This window comes from Danio aesculapii, chromosome 2, assembly GCF_903798145.1.
Source record: "Danio aesculapii chromosome 2, fDanAes4.1, whole genome shotgun sequence".
Classification (NCBI taxonomy): Eukaryota; Metazoa; Chordata; class Actinopteri; order Cypriniformes; family Danionidae; genus Danio; species Danio aesculapii.
The window spans coordinates 22371615-22390640 of record NC_079436.1 but is presented as its reverse complement, the minus strand read 5'-3'; the positions used below and the strand labels follow the sequence as shown (position 1 = coordinate 22390640).

General features: G+C 35.4%; 2 protein-coding genes across 2 annotated transcripts; one reads left to right on the top strand and one right to left on the bottom strand.

Annotated features, from left to right (window-relative positions):
* Positions 1-769: 769 nt before the first annotated feature.
* Positions 770-5722, bottom strand: lrrc8da (leucine rich repeat containing 8 VRAC subunit Da). The gene is made up of 2 exons (XM_056474802.1): positions 5266-5722; positions 770-3692 (listed from the first exon to the last, which is right to left on the bottom strand). The coding sequence occupies exon 2, from the start codon at positions 3688-3690 to the stop codon at positions 1213-1215; it is 2478 nt and encodes an 825-aa protein (XP_056330777.1). The 5' UTR covers positions 3691-3692; positions 5266-5722; the 3' UTR covers positions 770-1212.
* Positions 5723-8664: 2942 nt separating this feature from the next.
* gtf2b (general transcription factor IIB) lies at positions 8665-19025 on the top strand. Its single transcript, XM_056474853.1, has 7 exons — positions 8665-8732; positions 10939-11045; positions 11143-11276; positions 12848-12994; positions 13685-13814; positions 15813-16094; positions 18310-19025. The coding sequence occupies exons 1-7, from the start codon at positions 8716-8718 to the stop codon at positions 18441-18443; spliced, it is 951 nt and encodes a 316-aa protein (XP_056330828.1). The 5' UTR covers positions 8665-8715; the 3' UTR covers positions 18444-19025.
* Position 19026: the final 1 nt, after the last annotated feature.

The following is a 19026-nucleotide window of genomic DNA, read 5'->3' as shown; positions in this document are numbered from 1 at the left end:
ACCCTTTAAGGTGACATGCTGACTGACCGGTGCGTGAGGCTAGCAAACACGACGTAGATTTCAGTTAAGATGAACAGTTTACATAAATATGCTTTATAGATAAAGGTCTATGGCTCTGCATGCAATGACTTTATCTTGCTGGAGTTTATGGCCGTTTCACTTTACTTCAGGACGCATAAATGAAAAGGTATGCGTATGCGTAATGAAATTGCGTAATGAAATCTGTACGTCTATTGGAGACATTCATAAATATACCTAGCAAATCTAATAAATGTTTGAGACATACTTGTCACATAAACGCACTAAATTTCACTTCAGCAGCATATATTTGAGGGCGTGCAAGAAGTTTATTGCACGAACAGAGGAAATTGGAGCGCAGATGAGATTCACATGCTTGTACTACATAAATGCGATCTCTACTTGTAATACTGCGATCATGACATCTGTCATTGAAATAATGCCATAGGTAGTTGGTAGATCTGTGTAAAAGGCCTGCTGCCACAGCTGAAAAAAATCCTACAGAAAAACACTGCTCTCTTTATATATATTTATATATACAGTTGAAGTCAGAATTATTAGCCCCCCTTTGAATTTTTTTTTTCTTTTTTAAATATTTCCCAAATGATGTTTAACAGAGCAAGGAAAAATCTCCATATATATATATATATATATATATATATATAAATCTCTCCATATATATATATATATATATATATATATATATATATATATATATATATATATATATATATATATATATTATTTTTTTTTTACCAAAGTGAGAAATTAATAGACGTTTTGAGTGACATGAAGATGAGGCTATGATGGCAGAATTTCAAATCTGGGTGAACTGTCCCTTTATAAGAAACATCAGTCTGCATATTCAACAACAAGAAATGTTTGCAAATACAAACATATACACATGAAAAAATGTAACAGAACAAGATTTAAATTAAACCTACATTTTAGGCAAACAGAAGCAAACACAAACCTGTTGTTTGCAACGTTCCTGTTATATTTTGCAACACTTGTGTTTTTTCTTCCTGTCTTTGAGGCCCGCTTCTAGACCGTATTGTTGATGATATATTGGCAGGCCCATAAAAAAAAGCTGCGTTATCCTTTACATATTCATTTATTAAGCATTTTGGTTTGTCTGATAGTTGTGTCATCAAACACAAAGTGTAATGCTTAAATCCCTTCAGATACGTTCCATTAATCACTACTCATGCTATCCTTGACCTCAAGAGGCAGTGTGTCAAAAAGATGATCCTCTACAAAGAGGAGGTTCTTCCGAAGAAGCTGACATTGGCCAAGCTGAAATGGAAGGTAATCCAAGCAGTTCCCTTTGAGCTCTAGGTGGGACAGCTGAACTAACTGGCCAATGGAGTCTGGGATGCTGGTGATGTTGTTATGACCCACACACAAAACCTTCAGTTTTGAACACTTGAACAGTTGATTAGGTAGAACTTCTACCTTGTTGCCTGTGATTGCAAAATGTTGAAGATTGTGAAGGAGTCCTATCTCTACGGGTATATTTGAGATGGAGTTGTTGCTGAGGTCAATGTGCCTCAGTTTTGGAAGGTGAAACAGAGATGGAGGAAGGCTCTCCACTTTATTGTGACAGATAATTAGGGACTCCAGACTCTTCACAAGGCCTATAGATGGTGGAATAGTGCTGATCTTGTTGTACCACAACTTGAGGCACACCAGTCTTCTCAAATGCTGAAAACTGATGATCTCCTCAATGGTGCGGATGTTGTTATTCTTCAAATCAAGTTCTTGCAAGTTAGCCAAGCTAAAGATGGAATGGGGAATCCTCTCCAAATCACAGTTATGGAGCTCCAGATCAACCAGACTGGTCATCTTCTTAAGACTATTCAGCACCAGTAATTTAGTCCCATCGTTGTGTATCACTAATTTAACGAGATGTGGTGACAAATCTGTTAGGTTTGAGGGTATTTTGTTAAGGTTGCTTTTAAGGTACAGTGTCCTCAAGTGTCTCAGATCTCTCAGTGACTCCAGTCCAATCATCTTGTTGTGTTCAGAGTTCAAGTTCCCAAACAGGTTCAGTTCCTTGAGGCTCCTCAACAGATAAATCCATGGTGGGATTTCTGCGACATCAGTAAACTTAATGTGAAGGCATCGTAAATGGTCACGGAGAAAAGTGAAAGCAGTTTGTTCCACTTTAGCAGGGCAGTGATATAGATGTAACTCCCGTAGGTTGGTCATCTGAGAAACTTTAGCTGAAATTCTGACCTCAGGAATAAGCTCTAACTTTAAGATTTCCAGATCAGTGAGGTCGAATACCGCATTAGGGAGTCCCGACAACATAAAGAGGTGAAGTTCCTGCTCCTCTTGAGCATTGGTTGACACATGTTGACGAAGTTTTTCAAAAGTCCACTCATGATTAAGGCTTATTTCTCGTAGTTTGTTCTCGCTAACCTCAGAGAGAAACACCCCAAATCGTTTAGAGTACAGCTGATCATACTGGTCGACCATGTGTAACAGAAAAGCAAAGTCATTCTTGACATCAGGAATATCACTAAAGCTACTTTCCTCTCTGACTTTTTCAAAAGAGTACTCCTTAAGAGGTCTCCTGAAGAGCCAGTAGAGCGTGTACAGACACACCAATCCATAGAGACAGATCATAGCCATGAAAGTGAAGAGAAGTTTCCTTAACATGAATGCCATGTTGTGTGTGCAGAAGAACTGATCATATCCTGTCAAACTTTCCACTTTAGGTTTGCAAATATGGCAGAAGCTTATTTCTGCAGCAAATGTTGACGTATAGCTCAAGATCAGTATGACTTTTAGGACTTTTATCGTCGTCTGAGCCACATAGAGTTTGTAAATGAAGTCGCTGTCTTCTACATGAGCTCGAAATTTCCGCACTTTCTCAAAAAGGGCTTTGGCTTGTTCGCCGTCTTTTTTATCCAAGGTGGTAAGGCTGGGAGCTTCTGCGATGAGCTTTTCAGTTGAAAATGGCACTGTTGGAGTTTCCACCAAAGGAGTAGACTGACTGTCCTCTGAAGATACGTGTTTGTGATAAACAGAACCACCAGTAAACCTCTGCTTGGTTCCCTCTGAATCTTCACAAGCGGTTTCAGACAATGCTTTCGTTGTCCATGGTGATTCAAAGCACCGCCCCAAAATGGAAACAAAGTGTTCGATCTTTGAGCTAGTCTTTGGGTACTTGAACCAAAAATTGCTGCTCACCATTAGCATTATAGTGTGTATGAGGGCAAGGTAAGGGAAGTACTTGTTAAACCATGGTAAGGCATCGTGGTAGCACTTTTGGTTGACAAAAACATACTGCTGGAAGTCCAGGTTTGTTTTAACTCCTGTAGGCTGAGGTTGAGTCCACACTCCTTCTTTTGGTAAGGGGGCAGGTTGAGTGTTAAGAAGCTCATTCGCAACACTGTCAGGAAGGTCTTTAGTTGTTGGAGGTCCTCTGCCCGGAAATGATAAGGAACATTCTGATCGATTTTGTGCCCCCTCAAGGTTTATGTTTTTCTCGAGAATTGGAAGACATGCCACTTGGTCTTTGGATAACTGCATAGTCCCGGAAAAGATGGCTAACATCAACATTATCACGCCAATGTAATCCATGAACACATCCCACCATGGTTTCAGAATGCGATAAGTTGGCTGGATGTCATTAAGGGAGGCAACTTCAGTAAGACTAAACATCCCTGCAATAAAGAGGAGTGCAGTCAGTGCATATATAAAGTCAGTGCATGCCTGAACAAAATTAGCTCGAGTCTATTATTTCATGTCTCATCGTTTCGTAATGTTAATGACGATGCACACATTTGAAAGTATTGGGTGTTTACTCCAAAATAAAAAGAAAGTACTGTATTATAATGAATAGATTTCCATTTAGTCTTTTAGCAGATCCTTTCTGTGACTGGTGTGTATATAAACGGGTGAGGTAAACCACACAGAGTGTGTACGAACTCTGCACTATTCATCAAATACCTGTTAGCCACATGTGGCTTCAAGTTACAACTTGAAAGGTCCGAACCATCCCAAGAGTGTGTTATGTTTGCAGTGGCACTTCACTGTGATGTCTTACATGTTCATGTGGCACGAGAAGCACGACAGATATGTTTTCTTGATTCCAGGTTAAACGTTTGTAGCTGCCAATGTGGTATTAATAGCTCAATTTAACGTTATTCCCACTGGCATGTACACAGCTCGAGCCCGGCTTGATTTGATGTCTGCTATTTTCTCAGACTGGTGCGTGAGAAATAGAGTCTAGAAGCAAAAGGCAGCTGTTATTCATTAGAATTGTCTATGTTAACTATTTAGGGGTTTTAAGAAATATATAAACTAAGAAGCCCACAGTTCTGGCTTTGAGGTGATTACAAAAACTGGGTAATTTCCACTAAAAGATGTGAATATGTTTTAAATTACTTTTTAATTGTATTTATTTATTTTTTAATTATTTATTTATTTTACCAGAAACTGCTTACAGTTTCAATAAGTCTGATTTGCACTGTAAATATCTATGCAACTGTTGATTTATTTCTGTTTAGAAATTTGTATTGGAAAACAATAATACAGCTTTTTTGTTGTTGTTTCGTATTATTTGCAGGGCATACAACATTTGGTTTGGTATTACAATGCTATAGTTTAAGACCTGGGGGGACTTTTTTTTACAAAACATGTTAAGACTTGCAGAAAACATTCAAACATTTTGTAAGCAAGGGACCATCTTTAAAATATAATACACGGAAAAAATGTTTTAATGTTAGTAAATTGAATAAGAAACAAAAAACCTGTCACATCTCATGGTCAAAATGATCAATAACCTAAAAAACAGATGTTTCTGATATTACTATTAATATTATTGTTTGTTAATGAAGATTTCTATTAATAAACATTATATTAGCATGCAGAACTTTCAAAAGAATGTAGTCTTAAAAACTTAATAAATGATAGCTTAACTTCTAGAAAGAAAAAAAAAGAGTAATGCCCATTAAGTGGATGACCCAGTAAATGCAAAACGTATCCAGGTTGTTCTGAAATGGTTATTATTAGGCTAATGAAACATTGCCTCAAAATAGAAATATTCTCACATGTATAATACAGTTAGGCTACATGATGGATCTGCATTAGAGAAAAAAATAACAGTCTAAACGCGAAACTGCACTATAATAACCTGGCTGAAACCCCTGGGAATACTATACTAATAATATTCTAGGAAGTATGAATAAATGAGTCATAAAGACCCAGATACAAACCATAAAACGGTCAACTTACTGTCTGCCTACTCTCCGTCAGTGAAAATCCTCACTGTCGTTCTCCGTAGACACTAGATTTGTCAAAAGTTGTCGTTGAACAGGAAACGGGCTACAAAAGACAAAAACATAATCGCTACCAAACAATTCCCTTTCAGCTCAATATTATAATGTCCGTCAAGCGCTGTTCACGCAGTCTAAAGAAGTCTGAACTCGGCGGTAGCATTGAAATATGCGACTCTTTGTCCGACCTGCTTCGACTTGTAGTTCAGCAGTCAAAATGACGGAGCTGTTCCGCTCGTCAACTGCGTCTTTCATTGGACGGTGACAGCGCTGCGTTTATGAAGCCACTGGATAATAAAGGTAAACGATCAAACAAACCTCTTGAAGACGCTCCCTGTGCGCAAGGCAGTGTCTCAGATAAAGGTGCTTTTAAATTATAGGTGAAGTTTGTGAAGTAGTACAGTTTGGACAGTCATAACCGTGTAATGATTAAGACTAACCCAGTACACTCCTTCTTCTGCTTTTTTCTTCTTTTTTATGAGGAAACTAGGACCCAGATGCGTAGAAAGTGCAGTATTGTTTGGCTGGCACAGTGCAGGAAATGTCTTGGTGACTAAACCAACCCAGCCTAAATGTGTGTTTTTTCCCTCCAAGTTTCAGCTAGTTTTGTAAGAGGAACTTTTTTTTTCCTGCTAAATCATGGTCACGTTGATTTTCTTTCTTTCTTTCTTTCTTTCTTTCTTTCTTTCTTTCTTTCTTTCTTTCTTTCTTTCTTTCTTTCTTTCTTTCTTTCTTTCTTTCTTTCTTTCTTTCTTTCTTTCTTTCTTTCTTTTCCGTGAAATTAACACAGGAATTATATTTTATTTTAGTAATTCAATATTTTATATAGTAATCATAATACTATTTATAAAGCCATTATAGTTAAAGAGAAAAAAAAAAGAAAATTCTTTCATCATTTCACCCTCTACCTTGACCTAAGATATTTTGAAGAGTGCTGGAAACCACTGACTTAGAGTTTTTTCCCCATCATTCTTTAAAACAGCTTATTTTGAGGGTTGGAATCTCAAACTTTCATTTTTGGGTGCATTTACCCTTAAAAAATTGGAAGCATAGACTTAAAAACATAAACTTTAACCTAACTTAAACTTTTGTAATTATAAATGTATTGGAGCAGAGATTTATTTGGTTTATTTGAATTTATTTCTAAAAATCTAATGTTATATTATTGTTTTTCAAATGCTAAAACAATGTAACAATTATTCAAAAAAATCTAAAATAAAATTAAAATAATTATTTGTGAAAAAAAATTAAAGATTACCATTAATAATTTTTTATACCATAATTAATCGCGTGGGTTTCCTCCGGGTGCTCCGGTTTCCCCCACAAGTCTAAAAACATGTGGTTTAGGTGAATTGGGTAAGCTAAAATTGTCCATAGTGTATGTGTGTGAATGAGTGTGTATGGATGTTTCCCAGTGATAGGGTTGCTGGAAGGACATCTGCTGTGTAAAACATATGCTGGATAAGTTGGCGGTTCATTCCGCTGTGGCGGCCCCATATTAATAAAGGGACTAAACTGAAAAGAAAAGGAATGAATGAATGATTAATCGTAGTTTTAGTTATATAGTTATAATCATGCACACTATAATGTATGTAAAGACATTTTCCTCCCAGAGGACCACACGTGAATACAGAATGACCTACATTTTTATTTTTGCAGTTCCATTTTTTTGCAGTTCAATTTGCAGTTGCCATTAAATATAAAAGATATACAATCACCTGTTTACCATTTTATTTGCTCATTTAGTGCTCTTGAGTTTTATTAGAAAGAAATAGATGATAACTTTGGCAACATATGAATGTTCTCGCATGCATGATTATAAGAGGGCCCAACCCTTGAGGTTTAAGAGTACACCAACTGAACTCTTAATGACCATGTATGACACAGTTGCATTATAAAGCACAAATGAATAATGAATTTAAGGATGGTATATCATTTTTCAATAGAGCATAATTGTTGCTGGAATATTAAAAGCCTAAGCTGTAAAACATGACAGATAGTTTTAAAATGAGACATGCAAAGCACATTCATTTTCCATCATTAGTCAAATTAAGGCCACGTGTAGTTCAGCACATGTGTGATTCAGTCCAGGCATTAAATTTAAACTTAAAACTAAATTTTTTGTTAATAATTAAATAGTTAGATCTATATTGTACTACTGTACAATCCCCTTTTTTTCATATTTTAATGACATCTAAACCTTAAAAATGTTTTGGGCCTTCATTTAACCTACTTTTCAGTTAAATACTTCTTTAATGATCCATTTAAAATTAATTTTAGATTAACTTTAGGCCATAGCTATTTATAATATAGCTATAATACTAATAATAACAAGAACAACTGATGTTAAAATAATAATAATTGTAGAATTTTACAGTTTATTTCAATTTACAATGTTATTAGGAGGAAACGATATGTGGATCAGATTAAGGGACCACTTGAAAATGGTTTGTTTTGCAGAGTTTATTATGTGTGAGTTTTAGAAAAATGCCATTATCACATTATTCTAAAAGGTCTGAATATTTCTTCCCAAATTCAATTAAAATGTCTGTCATTAAGAGATCTATTTATCAGAAATATTTGTTTGTTACTGCCTCTATCTGTGATGTCTAAAAATGAATGTAAACATGTCACATTTTAGTTATAAAATAATAATAATAATAATAATAATAAGATACTTTTTCTTAAAATTTGAACTAAATGCCAAAGCTTCATTCATTCATTCATTTTCTTTTCTTTTCAGCTTAGTTCCTTTATTAATCAGGGTTTACAACAGCGTAATGAAGCGCCATCCAGCATATGTTTTACACAGTGGATGCCCTTCCAGCCACAAGCCAACACTGGAAAACACCCACACTCTTGCATTCACACACATACACTGCGGACAATTAAGCTTTTTCAATTCACCTACAGGGCTTGTCTTTGGACTGTGGGGGAAACCGGAGCACCTAGAGGAAACCCACACGAACATGGGGAGAACATGCAAACTCCACACAAAAAAGCCAACTGACCCAGCCATAGCTCGAACCAGTGACCTTCTTGCTGTGAGGCGATCGTGCTACACCACCGTGACGCCTGAAATGCCAAACATTACAGAATAAAACAGAAATTACCTTTTAGTCAAAGATTATACATCGTAAATCCAAAGAGACCTTTTTATAGAAACATACAACATACATATTTTAATTCAAAATATAGACAAACGTAATGAAAATACGACATGTGTCTAAAAAAAACTACAAATGGTGGAACATGAATGAATTTCTCGAAACATAAATGTCAAATTTGAACCTTATGGCACCCCGTCCCTTTTTTTGTGCACGTGACCTACAAAACCTATAAATAGAGGTAGCGAGCGTCCATTGTGTTCACCAGAGAGTCACTGCCGTGGACAACAGACAGAAACAGTATGGCGTCAACGAGCCGGTTGGTTTCATTTCTGATGCTTTTCTGTCGGTTCTCTGTCTGTCTGATATCAGCCTGTAAATGCAAATTATAGATGAACTTTGAATCCCTCCGCTTTGTGCCTCTCTAGGCTTTTATTAGCTGTTTGTCGTCGCCGTGATGCGTATGAAAGGCTCAGAAAAACATGAACACTGTCATTTTCTGCTAGCGCATGTTGTCTGTTCTTTCGTACCCTGTGAAACGAGACAAAGCGAGAGCTGCTGGAGCTGTAAATAACGTTAAAAGACGAGTCGTCAGGGTTGTTGTCTCGGGTCTTTGTGGAGGCTTGAAATGCTTGTCAAATGTGAACCGAGCAACAGTCACCAGAGAGCTAAAAGCGCTAACTGCTCCCACATCAACAACTCAGGAAGTCTTGCCTGGTGTAGTGACAAATTATTGTTGTTATTTAATGTTATGCTAATTAATACCTTCGTTTTTAGGCGTTTACTACTGTAAATGTTGTGTTTGAACAGAAAACCACGAATCAGCCGTCATTTATAGGGGAGTTTCAATGTTTTCTTTTGTAATAATAAGATAAAAAATTATAATTTGTTTTTGAATGAGTTGTTGTGTAGATTTACTTTATAAAAACCTTCATCAATTAACGTTAGCTAATGGATTATGTAAGATCATGATAAGCTTAATGAACATAATTCGTTTTGATGTTTATTATTTATTGTCTTTATCATATTAGTTGAACATACAATTGTTTGTGGTTCAAATCAGTTCTTTGAAAATTAAGCTAACGCTTAATTAAAGTTAAGAATGGTATTTGTTGATGTTAAAATCGTTAATTAGGACTGAAGGAGTTTAGAATTATTTTTCATGTTCGAACTTAGTTCGCTATAGGATTTACGTAAAGTTGGTTTTATATTCGCACATAGGCATGGGCCGTTATAAGTTGCGGATGGTATAATAACCTTGGATAGAAATACCACGGTTTCACGGTATCACAGTATTGGGATTACTGCTCTAAAATAAGTCATTTTTAAATGTCTGGGTAAAAAAAAACTTTTCCACTATTGAACACTATTTTATTTTAAGAAACTTTTATAATATTTTAGCACAGTAAATATGTCAGGGTAAATAGTTAAAATAAATCATTGACTTCTGCTCTCTTCATTATTTTCAAAAACAGATTTCTTTGCAACAACAACAACAAAAAAACCTTACATATACCTTAGGAACAAATTAACAGATTTTAGCCATATTAAAACCTTGTCTTTTCCAAACCGCGATAAACCTTTCGCACATTTGTTTATATCTTAACAGTGACAACTTGTTTTATTGTTTAGCACACTACTTTGAATAATCAGACTGAAATTGCATGTAAATATGACTTCAAAACAACATTAACCCTATTTAATTGACTGTGAACAATGTTGTACATTCATAGTCATTGACTGCTAATATGATTTCACTGTTTATATATTGCAGATAATACTTTAATGAAATTATATTATTAAGGAGAAAGTCAGAATGTGCGAACTAAATATAAAACTAACCTTACATCAATAGCTATAAGGACGGTCACGATTATTTATTAGTTGCATTATTACAGTTATACTGTAATCAAACTATCTAAGATAACTGCAGTTGGAAGTTCGGTGACATTTTGGCTTTCAAATATAGAGGATATAAGGCTGTAAGCAAACGTCAGTCAGTTTTCTTCAGTTTTATTGTTTTTGAAAAAATGTCAATCAGAATAAAAAGAGTATTTTAGCCTATTAAATTGTACTTTTACAGCCTCGTGGAAAAGCAAGTGGGCCTAAGAAAATTAGTAATGTAGTAAAATAGTAAAACGTTAAAATTTTCATTATTTTTTAGTAATACAGCATAAATGGGCAAAATGATCAATTAAATCATTCATTTACACTTGAAATGCTCATTGTAAAACTCCAGAAGAGTTACGGGGGTTGTTACTAGACTTTTGAACTGTTATAACTTTAAATAAATAAAAATAAAAACATTGAAATTAATGTTAACAAAGTGACAATGTATGGTTCTTCTCCCGATATTTCCTCCAGTTATTTTTTATTAGATTTTGTTTCTAGTTAAAGGATCATCTAATGTTGTCTAATATGTTTTTCTGTATCCTAATCTACTGGAAAGCAATTTATTTCAGATGTCAATACGGTTTAAAAGTGTTTTTTTCTGACCTCTGGAATCTAAATTTTGTATTTCTCAGTGGAGACTCTCTTCCCAAAGTGCAATGCCCGAATCACCCCGATGCCCTGCTGGTGGAGGACTACAGGGCAGGAGACATGATCTGTCCTGAATGTGGCCTTGTAGTAGGTATGAGTTTCAACCTGCTTCTGAATTATACAGCTGGATGTTTTCATCAGTAATGTAAACAGTAAGACAATGAATGCTTATTCGCTTTCTATTGCAGGAGACCGTGTTATTGACGTGGGGTCAGAGTGGAGAACGTTCTCCAATGAGAAGGCAACCAAAGATCCGTCTCGTGTTGGTGATGCTCAAAACCCTCTTCTCAATGGAGGAGACCTCACTACCATGATCAGCAAGGTAAGGAATGATTAATGAAAATGATTAAAAAAAAACATTGATCTGTATTTTTTTCTTATTTTTATGACTATTTGAAAAGAAATCCTGATATAAGCAATGTTATAGTTAAAAAAAAATTCTTATAATAAGTACTTTTTTTTTAATGTCTTGGGTCTGACAAGGGTTGCAGTCCAGACAATGTGCAATTTGGTGCATGAAAACAAATATAGTGACCATATCCATCAGGCTATGATATACATTTGAGTTGAGGTAATATTTAAAACAACTGCTTTCCCATTTTTTTAAAGTGAAAGTTTAAATCAATCAATAATTAAAAAATTATTCAAAATTGGCACATGTAAACATGATGAAAACAAGGGGCAATATTAATATTTTTATGGTTTATCCTGATTTAAAGGTGGCTCAATGAGGATTAGTGTATTTACTTTATACATATCCATAACATCAACGGGTGCTTTAACATTTTAATTATCTATATGATAATTTATATGTTTTGTCAATGTGTAATTATGTAAACAAACAGTTATTTGAACAGGAAACAAACTGAACGAACCAGGTTGCAGAAAGGAGTTGAATTTCCCTTTGCCTGAGGCTGTGGATTAAAGGTCATAATGTTATAAAGAATGTTCAGTATCCTGCACAGACCAATGGTTTCAGTTCATATTTTTTTCGTTTTCTTTTTGAGTCTCAAAGTTTCAGCAGCTGTTGACTTGCATTTTATGAATCAGAACCACAGTTTCACTGGAAATCTTTTGTAACGTTCTACTGACCAGAAAAAATTGACCTATATCATTGATGGCCTGAAGATGAGCACATAAACAGCAAGTTTCCTAAGAATTATTAGTTTGTTTGAAAACTCTGTATAAAGCATTCTCTTTAAACATTCAACTTTGGTCATGTGCTTTATCTGCAGCATCTCAATGAGTTTTCTTGGCTATATGTCTTATTCACATTGTCCATGAATATTCTTTATTTGCTACTGTATTGTTGAATGTTTTCCACTGCCAGACCTGATTAATTGATAGTCAAATTGATTTTCTATTGATATTCATTATCAGATTCTTTTGTTATTTGCAGATTAGTAGTTCCAGTCTTACTTTATCAAAGACTATAGACTACACAAGACATGTTGCATTGTTTTGAATGGGGAAAAGTGTAATGGTCAATATGGTGAATGAAGCCCCGCCTTCTAGTACAAGAGCCAATCAGCGATCGCTATAGGCTGATGATTCTCTGGGGGAAGGGCTGGGACCAGATGTGAATTTCTGCAGATTTTGTGTGACTCAGACGTTTAGAAATTAGCCTAAAGAGACAGTTGTAGTTTCATTCTATTGTTGTTTCCTAATATGAAATTTAATCGTAAGCTTGCCAAGCAATGTTGGCAAATTTGATGTTTCCGCATTCAAACAGAAAGCCTGAGATAACTGCCGGAGAGGCGTTTCAAAGATGGCCGCCGAGTGAAATTTCTTGGTTTTTAAGGGACTTTATGTACCGACTTTTTAATTTAAAAATTTTGGTTTACAAATGTGTTATCATAATTTAACACCTATATTTTCCTTCTGAAATGTCAGGGAACGGGTGCGGCGAGCTTTGACGAGTTTGGAAATTCCAAGTACCAGAATCGAAGATCCATGAGCAGTTCTGATCGAGCCATGCTCAATGCCTTCAAAGAGATCACCACCATGGCTGACAGGATCAACCTACCCAGAAACATCATTGTGAGTGACTGCTGTTGTTGAATTAGATAATTATTTGGCAAAAGTTTAATTTAGCTGCCTTTAACTATACCTGGGAAGCTTGTAACACAACGTAAGGCATTTTATATAATCACATTCTATTTAAATTAGAAAAGCAATAATGAAGTAAACTAAACAAGGTTTGTTCAAAGTGTATTTATAACGTGCCCTACGCAAACTCAAGGTCACAATACAGGGAGATAATGAAATAGGACAGTGCACCAACAATATACTAACATAAATCCATACATGTATACATCAGACTGATACCACATTGGTAGTTGAGAACATGACTACAGATAATAGAACTAAATAAATACATAGATGGAAATAAATGCTGATAAAAAGGTAGAGGTACAAGAACAGAGCCTTGAGGGATATGGTGAGAGACGAAGATGGTGATAGGTTATAAAACAGATGCCCTCTACATTGTAACATGACAAATTAAACATGAAAATAGTGCGTAAATGAAAACAAAATGGGCAAGTCATTATTTTACATTCACCTTAGTCTCTTTATATATTGATTTAAGATGGTATTACCTCTATTGATGGTGACTAAGTTTGAGGTTTGAAATTTGGGGTTTTTCCCAAAAGTTAAAAAGTTATCCCAAAAGTTTGCTCTGTTGAAAATCTGTTTGAATTGACTTGTGTTTTTTTTTTTAAATCACAGGATCGAACCAACAACTTGTTCAAACAGGTTTATGAACAGAAGAGTCTGAAAGGCAGAAGTAACGATGCCATTGCTTCAGCCTGCCTCTACATAGCATGCAGACAGGAGGGCGTCCCAAGAACATTTAAAGGTAAAAACTGCATACACTTTTTCTATGATGTTGGTCATTGACAGACAATTCTGCACTGAATTCAATTTGTCTAATGTGTTTTTGACATTAAAGGTAAAGTATGTCATTTTATTGTGTTAAAATGCTTATTTCTACTTTGTATAATTTCTAAGTTAATTCTGCGGTGCAAAGCTGCAAACATTGTGTCTCCATCATGCTATCAAAACATTGCTTTGTTTGAGCATGATGAGTAAGAATCACACACTTTTTTCCAGAGGTGAATTGATTTTTTGAATGCTAATAACTTATATATGTGTTTATTAAACCCATCTGTTCATGTTAATTCAATCATAATAATCATAAACCTATAATCTTGTTTAAAATTAATTTGTGAAAAAGTAAGGCTACTTTAATGAGTTAATGCCCATATGTATATACATTTTTATTTTATTTTTTAGGTCACAAACTTGAAACTAATAATAGAACAAAGGACCAAGGCTGCTGAAAAAGTACACTCAATAGAATGAGTTTATTTGTTTCTGTGATAAATGGAAGGTAGAAGGAGTTTTCCGGAAAACCTTTTGGTTGTGAAGCTCATTCGTGGAGGCTAGTGGAGCTAAAAATTGCATGCTTCAGGTTTGGGATTATGCAAGTTACCTCAAAGTATGGCTTTTTGTCATTCTAAACCCAAATTTTAATCTCAAGGATGTTTTACATTTGTTATTAAGAAGGTGGGTTAACATTATAGAGCTCAGCCTCACAAACCTCATATACTGGGGTCTCAAACTCAACTCAAATCAATGGCTGACAATTCATAGGTAAGCCATTTTAACATTCAAGCACAAGAAAAAAGTGGAAACCTGATGTAACTGATGCACTCAGACAGTCTTCCCCAGAGTATCAAAGCTCTTTCTTTTTGTTTCTTGTTGTACATATTGAAGGGGTAGTTTAAACTGCTATGAAAATACTACAATTTAATATAGGCATAATAATAATAATAATGTCCCAGTCAATTGTTGCTTAACCATAAGTTTAACAGATATAAGACAGCAGATGAACAGTTTGAGTAACTTTGTTGACTTTACCTTATTTTTTATATTTTTTTGTAAAACTACAACAAAGAGGGGAAAAGAATATATTCACATGTACTTTAGCATGTTCAATTCAGCCAGCAGTAAAACTTTACTAATGCACATTTTTATACAAATCTTGATAGGCATATTAAGAAAATCTATTAATGAGACCATTTGAATCGAGTATTAGCAAAATTATCATATTTACACCATCAACATAACGTGTAAGCCATGGAGAGGTGTTTGTACAACAAAATGCAAGTGGTAGAAAACTGATAATAATCAAATCACCCTTGAATATTTACAAAAATAGAGCTGTAGTAAAAACAGAGCACCTACGGACATATATTTCAATGTTTAAATCAGCCCTAGAAATAATCTTTGCGTACGTTACTCTCGCCTGCACCCTGAGAGAAATCAAAAGTACCCCGATTATATAGTACAGCACTTTAAATGTCCATTAGGTGGGGGTCAAAAGCCACAAGTGCCTATATTCAACTGCACATCAGTGATAGGGATTCAAAACTATATATTTTGTTGGGCTGAATCTTGTTATATTTTTGATGTCAGTTGCGGGCCGGAGGGAGGAGGGGAAAAATATCGAATAGTGATTAGAAAAATATATAGTCCAAAAGTCAAGGAAAAAAAAGATTGCAGTTGTCCATATATAAATATATGCAACTCTTAATATGACAGTATTGTCCAATCAATGACAAAGACACCATGGTTTGGGAATATGCAGTGTGAAGTCATTTTATGGATGAGCAAAAACCCTTAAGTAAATCGTTTATCAACCCAGTATTCAGTTTACACAAGCTTTAGAATAGCCCAGGATTAACTACAAATGTGAAAAAGCCCTGTGTATTTGTATATTGATATATTGTAGATAGTTCCTTATCAATTTTATTTAGTGTTTATGTATAATTCATATGTCCCTCCACTCCAGAAATCTGTGCAGTGTCTCGGATCTCAAAGAAGGAGATTGGCCGCTGCTTCAAGCTAATTTTGAAGGCTCTGGAGACGAGTGTGGATCTCATCACAACTGGTGACTTCATGTCACGTTTCTGCTCCAACTTGGGTTTGCCTAAACAGGTGCAAATGGCTGCCACTTACATCGCCAGGAAGGCCGTGGAACTGGATTTGGTTCCAGGCCGCAGTCCTATCTCAGTGGCGGCCGCAGCCATTTATATGGCATCTCAAGCGTCTGCCGAGAAGAAGACACAGAAAGGTTAGAAAAAGTACATGTAAAGGCCAGTTCACACCAAAGACTATAAAAATAAGAATAAATGTACCATTCAGAATGTTTTTATGAATGTTGAACCTTCTCCAGAAACATTGTCATTAAGTGAGTGTCGGCCCTCACAGAGAGACTCTAAATCACTTTCCAGTAGTGGTGTAACAGATCACAAATCTCACCATTCGTATCACATTATGGTTTTTTTAGTCATGGATCAGACCATTTTTTTCAGATCAGCCAAAACGGGGAGTCTTAGAACTTAGAACTTGTAATTTTATTAAAAATAAAATGAAGTAATCAGCTGATAAAAAATTTATTGGAAAATATTCAGTACTTTGAACCTCGCTGTTACCACTACTGTTCAATAAATGATTGTTTTACACACAAAACTTCACACTTCATTGCTAGATGTGTAATTTTTGAAGAGTTATTCAGTGGCATATTTTTGATGTCCACCTGTTGGCTAAATAATGGATTTGCTGCCTACAACTTTCATTTTTGAGCATCAAGTTAAATGATTATGAGGATGATTTTAATCTTTACCATAAACATCAGTGATTATATCTAAACTAAACTGTTATCCCAGTACTTCTGTCTTATTTGACTGTCACTTTATAACTAACTCAAAAGACTAAAGACTGAATCTATTATTTGATTTTTGCGTTTTTCAAACACACATTTGAATGCTGCGATTTTAAGGATTAACAAACATATGCAAACCACCGTCATTTTTAATTTGTTGCATGGGTGTTCAGATTCCTATCTTTTATTGATTAATCGTGCAGCTTAAACTGAATGCATTAATGCAGGATAAACAAGTAGTGACAGAAAACACCTTTAATCACCCACCACAACTTCTACTGTCATCATTATATTTCACAGGAATGCCTAAATGCATTCATACATGTGATTTGATTGTCGAGAGAGGCGATCGTTACAAATTTAGCATTAATCTACCAGTACAAAAATATTATTAATCCGCAGGCCACGTGTCTTCCGAACTGTGGGTTGTGATCAACCGTGATCCATTACACCCCTACTTTCCAGAACTTTTTCTTTTACTGTTACTTGCCGGTGAAATGATCTTTCTAGTCCCACATGAACGGCTGATTCACTGGTAACATTCAAATGGAAAATGGAAACTCATCTCTACCCCGGGCACCTGACAACATTCTAGAATTAAAAAAAAAAAAAAAATATCACATTTTCTTTTTCCTCCCTAACCTGCTCCTAAATGTGTCTGCTAAATGATGTTTTAAGTGTAAAATAGTAGCAGGAGTTCAGACCACATCTATAATGTTAATGATGCAGAGAAACCATGCCTTTCAGCTGATAAAGACTATGTCAAATAGTTCGGACTGCTGAGCGAATCACTGGTACACTGGTATCACTGGTCTTTGAACTTTTACCTTCTGGTCGACGCTACAGAGCACTGCGCACCAGAACAGCCCGACACAGGAACAGTTTCTTCCCTCAGGCAATCCATCTCATGAACACTTGATGATAATAGTTGCGAAACCAACATCACTACTTGCTATACACTTTTATACACATATACACTTATTTAACAACACACTTTACATGCCAATTTGCACATAACAGCTGCACATATAACGTTGTATATAGTAATAAACATGTACATACACTTGTCAATCTGTATATTTGCATTCACTACTTACTTCTATTTTTTTAAATATATTTATTATCTGTTTTTTGTCCTGTCTCTGTAATTCTGTTGCACTGTAGAAGCTCTGCCACAAAAACAAATTCCTCGTATGTGTGAACATACCTGGCAATAAAGCTCTTTCTGATTCTGATAATTGATAAACACTGACAGCCAATCAAAATCCATTCAAATACAAAAGACTCACACATTGCAATTTTCACTACTTAATATTAAGCCTTTTACAGTTGAAATTTTGCGTATTGTTTAATCCATTCAGTCGATCTCCAAATCTGGCAGAAACATTTTTAGCTTAGCTTAGCATAAATCATTGAATCATATTAGACCATTAGCATTGCTAAAAAAAGGCCTATTAAAAAAAAAGTGTGGTGTTACTGTTCCTTTAAAATAAATAGATTGACATTGTTTGCTAGTGTAGATACAAAGACAGTGTTCGATTTGTTTGTTCATCTTTATTGTTTTTGGTGTGAAACCAAGGCAACGTCTTAATGTCTTTGATAAATTGGTTTCATTTTTCTGCAGAGATCGGAGACATTGCCGGAGTGGCAGACGTGACCATTCGCCAGTCCTACCGTCTCATCTACCCTCGCGCCGCTGATCTCTTCCCTCCCGACTTCAAATTCGACACACCAGTGGATAAACTGCCTCAGCTGTGAACACCACGTGCCCCTCGCTCACCCGCTCTTTGTACTTTCAGAATTTTTGCCCTTCTCTCTTTGAAATTCGCAACGTTTGCTCTTCCCTGCGAAGGCCGAAGTCTTTTAAAAAGACGACGGCAGGGATTCGACAAAGTACAGAAGACACATTCCAAGATAAACGCAGTTTGCAGGCTGTACTTTCATTTGTGTGTATATAAATTGTACATATGTCCAAGTGAGAATTCGATTGGTGGTTGCGACTAGGCATATTTCTTACTGTAACATTTTCTTTTGTAGGAAATGATTTTGTTAGCTTGTTTGCATTCTATTTAGTAACTTAAATAATAAATGCTTTTCAGAAAAGCATGGTGAACGTCTTGGAAATACCCCTAGAAAGGTTTACAGGTTTACCTTGAGATTTGAAAGCGTGTTGCTCACGAATGGTTTTATTTCCCCCCCCTCTCTTTTTTTCGTTTCTTGAGGGGAATAGGGTTTCTGTTAGTGTTTCTGTTCCTGTATTTGCGGCTCAGTTATTATAAAAGATTTCACGAAACACCACAGAATCCTTTTTGAAGTGGCAATAAACCATTTACAAAGAGAC

What these genes read in the sequence shown, in the direction of transcription:
- lrrc8da (XM_056474802.1), bottom strand. Translation starts at nt 3,690, where the DNA reads ATGTTTAGTCTTACTGAAGTTGCCTCCCTTAATGACATCCAGCCAACT.
- gtf2b (XM_056474853.1), top strand. An exon ending in TGAATGTGGCCTTGTAGTAG is followed by an intron (nt 11,046 to 11,142) that starts GTATGAGTTTCA and finishes TTTCTATTGCAG; the next exon opens with GAGACCGTGTTATTGACGTG. An exon ending in CGAGAAGAAGACACAGAAAG is followed by an intron (nt 16,095 to 18,309) that starts GTTAGAAAAAGT and finishes ATTTTTCTGCAG; the next exon opens with AGATCGGAGACATTGCCGGA.